General features: G+C 48.6%; 1 protein-coding gene across 1 annotated transcript in view; it reads right to left on the bottom strand.

Moving 5' to 3' along the window:
* LOC123752963 (uncharacterized) overlaps positions 1–5000 on the bottom strand; it is a 496752-nt gene that overhangs the window by 210681 nt on the left and 281071 nt on the right. The window contains exon 3 of the mRNA XM_069305868.1: positions 1–1868. This exon is cut by the window's left edge and continues 1062 nt beyond it. Coding sequence (XP_069161969.1) covers positions 1–1868 — 1868 coding nt within the window. The remainder of the gene's footprint in view (positions 1869–5000) is intronic.

Below are 5000 nucleotides of genomic sequence, written 5' to 3'. Positions count from 1 at the left end.
TACGTTCAAGCGACGACTAGAGTTGGTTTCCTGGGCGGCGTCTTCTGTGTAGGCGGCCAGCGTGGGCGCTGAGCCGCCCATTGAGATGTAAGGAAGCGGGATATTAGCTTGGATATGGCGGTGAGATGATTTAGTCGTCTGTGATAACGACACATCGGAACGACCGATCTTGACTTTCAGCCAATTCCCAGCAGCGCGAGCCTTCCCCGCGGGAGTCTGGCGGCCGTGGGCGTGGGACTCTAACGCGAGTCTCTCCGGATCAGACTTGTCGTTCTCATTTCCTGTCCCCAAACGACCTGTCGTCGCGTCATCACTGGGCTCGACGACTGAATCGGGCGCTTCGAGTTTCGCCACATTGGAGCCCAAAATAGGATCCACTTTCCCAATTTGTGTCACTCTAAAGACTGAGTTTGGGTCCAGCTCAGTCTTCGTGACAGTAAAGCCTGAAATTGGGTCCAGCTCCTCAGTCTTTGTCACGCTAAACCCGCCATAGTCGCCGGTTTTTGTGACTTTAAAGTCTACGGGTAATTTCCTCTCTATGGCAGAGTCGTAGCTATCTACGACCCTCACGCCACCTGGTAGACTTTGACTTAAGAGGTCGTAGTCCGCCGGAGATGCCTTAGTGTGATTCAGAGTGACTCTGGTCTGCCTCTGCTGTCTGCCGCTTGCAAGAGTATGCAAGCTTTGCAAACTTGGGTTTTCCGACGCGGCGGGAATGATGCTGGTCTCTGTACTGGGCACAGAAGCATGAATAGCGATGAGATTATGTCTCTCTTTGACACCGTTCGATCTCGAATTTTTGGTTTGAGTTGGTTTGGGTGTGGTGTTGATGGGTGTTGCGGGTGTTGAAGGTGTTGAAGCTTCATGAGGAAGCTTTCTCCTTCTTCTCCTACTCTTCATCCAAGACCAAGGGGGTCCTTGCCCCTGGCCGATGGGGTGCGACCCTGCAATCCATTGCTCCTCTTCACCCGCACTCCATATCCTAGCAAGCTGAGCATTTGCGGTCCTAGGAGTGACTACCGGTGCTACTGGGTGACTTTCCTGCTGGGAGGAGCTCCTGTGGGAGTGTGTATCTAGGCCCACGGACGGTCCGTGGTAGAGTCCCGGAGAGTCTCTAATATTTACCACACGAGGTAGAATTGTAGACGCCGCTTCTATCGGGTCGTTTGTCTGAATCGTGTCGCGAGTGGCTCCTACCGGGGACAACCCGGTGTCGTACGGCACCGGTGTGGCACTTGTTAAGGGCATCCGTGATCCCAGTTGCTGGGAAACTGGCACAATCCGGGTTCTAGTGGACGTCGCGGCTGTTGTAGACGTCGGCCGGACGAGTGAGAAAAAGGGCATGGTGGTAGTGCGATCGCTCGCCAGCGCCAAAGGTGTTCCCGGTAGCCAGGAAACAGGTGTTGACACCGGGGCGGGGCTACCGGAGCGAGGCAGGGAAGCCAACACAACAGGTGTTCTTGGCACATGTGTTTCTCGAGCGTCCCGTCGAAACCTCAGGATTTGAGTTGTGTTTTTAAACGGCGTTTCTGACCGAATGTGTGTTTGACTGGCGTGTCTCCAGAGATGTTTCTTGTTAGTGTTGCGTCTGCTCCAGCCCGCTACGCCCACACCTTCAGACGCTACGCCCACACCTGCAGACGCTACGCCCACACCTCCAGACGCTACGCCCACACCTGTAGACGCTACGCCCACACCTTCAGACGCTACGCCCACACCTCCAGACGCTACGCCCACACCTGCAGACGAGTCTGGGGGTGCCGGGGGTACCCAACGGAGCCCCGTGTGTGTGGGTGGGTATGTGGGCGGAGCCGTGGGCGTGTGGGCGGCCACCATATAGGATGACGTGCCATCCTCCAGCGGTGCTCCTGTAGAAGGAAATAAACTGTAAGTAAGGATAACATATAAAATAAATCAAATGAATTGCCTGTGACATGTTCTAATTCACTCTATATAACTTGGGGTGACCCGGGAGTGCCCGGGTCTCTCTCACAAACCCCCCCTAGCCGTGCCCCAAGCCAGTCTACCCCTCTTCTCTCATCTCTCCCTATTTCTCATTTATTCCGTTCCCTCTTTCCCCTACATTCTCTGTGTTTCACTGTGGCTATCTCTGAATGTTGTTGATTGGCTCTCTCTACTTTGCCCTAGACAAACCTGTCTCTCTGTACGTCTATCTCTGTCTCTTTCTCCATATATGTCTGTATTTTTATCTGTCTCTTTCTCCATATATGTCTGTATTTTTATCTGCCTCTTTCTCCATATATGTCTGTATTTTTATCTGTCTCTTTCTGCACTTCGTTTCAGGAAAGACGATTCTGTTGAGGATTTCTTCTTGAATCTGTCAACTATGTGGGATTTAATCACCGAAGGGGCTTTAGACTAGGTGTGGGACTAAGGTCCAATCTTCTTGAGGTTATCTTGAGATGATTTCGGGGCTTTTTAGTGTCCCCGCGGCCCGGTCCTCGACCAGGCCTCCACCCCCAGGAAGCAGCCTGTGACAGCTGACTAACACCCAGGTACCTATTTTACTGCTAGGTAACAGGGGGCATAGGGTGAGAGAAATTCTGCCCATTGTTTCTCGCCGGCCCCTGGGATCGAACCCAGGACCACAGGATCACAAGTCCAGCGTGCTGTCCGCTCGGCCGACCAGCTCCAATGGCGAAGTTTGTATCTCATTCTCCATTCTAGAACTACTTAGGAATTTACTTCAAGAATCTTTTATTGCGTAGAATCGGAAATTCCTTGAATGTATACTGGCATACCACAAGGCTGTGAGTATGTTCTTTTTGTTGTGAAATATCTACTTCAATAATCTACTTTAGACGCGTCATAAAGATACTCAGACCTGGATGGTACCTGGATGGGGTTCTGGGAGTTCTTCTGCTCCTTAAGTCCGGCCCGAGGCCAGGCTTGACTTGTGAGAGTTTGGTCCACCAGGCTGTTGCTTGGAGCGGCCCGCAGGCCCACATATACCTGCTTGATGGGGTTCTGGGAGTTCTTCTGCTCCTTAAGCCCGGCCCGAGGCCAGGCTTGACTTGTGAGAGTTTGGTCCACCAGGCTGTTGCTTGGAGCGGCCCGCAGGCCCACATATACCTGCTTGATGGGGTTCTGGGAGTTCTTCTACTGCCCAAGCCCGGCCCGAGGCCAGGCTTGACTTGTGAGAGTTTGGTCCACCAGGCTGTTGCTTGGAGCGGCCCGCAGGCCCACATACCCACCACAGCCCGGTTGGTCCGGCACTCCTTGAAGAAAACTACCTAGTTTTCTCTAGATAGTTTTCTAGCGTCTCCTTAGTCTAGTCTAGTCTAGCCTTTATCTTCTCAGTAGAAGGCAGTGTCATTTGAAATAGTGAAATTTGTCTCTTGGGGGATAAAGTTAGACACTTCAGTGGCCATTAGGAATCAGGAACCGAACCTGTCAAGCAGGATATTCCTCTGCTCGACAGCAGTGGTTCGGCAACTTTATATGAAGCACAACTTCATTATGTATATATATATATATATATATATATATATATATATATATATATATATATATATATATATATATATATATATATATATATATATATATAGAGAGAGAGAGAGAGAGAGAGAGAGAGAGGCAAATATTTGCAAGATTCCCCACCTAGCCCAATTTACGGAAAAACAAACTAAAAATTGGCGACCACAACATAAGACGCTCAGTCATTAACTCTGTACAGGTTGTTCTTGCACAGAACATACATGTTCTGCATCTCCATGTTCTTGAACAGCATTCCCTCAGTGTTATTCACTTAAGAACTCTCTCTCGCTCTCTGAGAGAGAGAGAGAGAGAGAGAGAGAGAGAGAGAGAGAGAGAGAGAGAGAGAGAGAGAGAGAGAGAGAGAGAGAGAGAGAGAGAGAGAGAGAGAGAGAGAGAGAGAAAGAGAGAGAGAGAAAGAGAGAGAGAGAGAGAGAGAGAGAGAGAGAGAGAGAGAGAGAGAGAGAGAGAGAGAGAGAGAGAGAGAGAGAGAGAGAGAGAGAGAGAGAGAGAGAGAGAGAGAGAGAGAGATGTGTTAAAAAACACTGCAAACTGTAATCGCGAAGGATTTCCTCCCAACAAATTATGTTAATAAGTCTGAGATTACTGTCTCATATATATACAGTCATCGACCTTAATTCCTAGGAGATGTCTCCACGCTGTTTTAATGTAGGTAGGAAGTGGGAGGGAAGACGAGAGAGCGAGAGAGAGAGAGAGAGAGAGAGAGAGAGAGAGAGAGAGAGAGAGAGAGAGAGAGAGAGAGAGAGAGAGAGAGAGAGAGAGAGAGAGAGAGAGAGAGAGAGAGAGAGAGAGAGAGAGAGAGAGAGAGAGAGAGAGAGAGAGAGAGAGAGAGAGAGAAGAAAGACAAGAGAGAGAGAGAGAGAGAAAGTGAAGGGATATATTACTTCAGGAATTATTTCGAAAATTAAAACACCCTCCCCAATTACTCTTTGCAATCTTTCAATACAATCAACAGTTCTCCTTCTCCAATTGGCTCCCCTTCGAGTCCACCTCTCTCATTGATGCATATCTAATCACCTAATTGTACTCACTGAATTGTGCTGGCAAAGAGCTCTTACTCTTTTGGGTCCCGTCAACTCAACTCTCAACTCTGATGCATATGTGTCTACCTGTCACTGTGAACAACCTCCTGTCACCTCCCAACACCAACAGTCAGCTCACACACTGTTCGTCAACTCAACCACACAACCTCCAAGCCACTATTGACCCAGGTACCTCCCAGGTAGTTCCCGGATCTAAGCCTATCTAACTTTAAATACATCGTTTTCTATTTTGCGTTGAGATATTTACATATATATATATATATATATATATATATATATATATATATATGACATTGTCAGACCACGGAGGAAAATTGAAATAGGAATTTCCTTAAGTACTTTCGTATATTAATACATCTTCAGAAGGAGTGATTTTACAGGTGAAGTATTGGACATAAATAGGCAGGAGAGAATGGTGGAGTGAGGTGAGGTACAATA

This window comes from Procambarus clarkii, chromosome 6 (assembly GCF_040958095.1).
Source record: "Procambarus clarkii isolate CNS0578487 chromosome 6, FALCON_Pclarkii_2.0, whole genome shotgun sequence".
Classification (NCBI taxonomy): Eukaryota; Metazoa; Arthropoda; class Malacostraca; order Decapoda; family Cambaridae; genus Procambarus; species Procambarus clarkii.
This window is presented reverse-complemented; position numbering and strand designations above follow the sequence as displayed.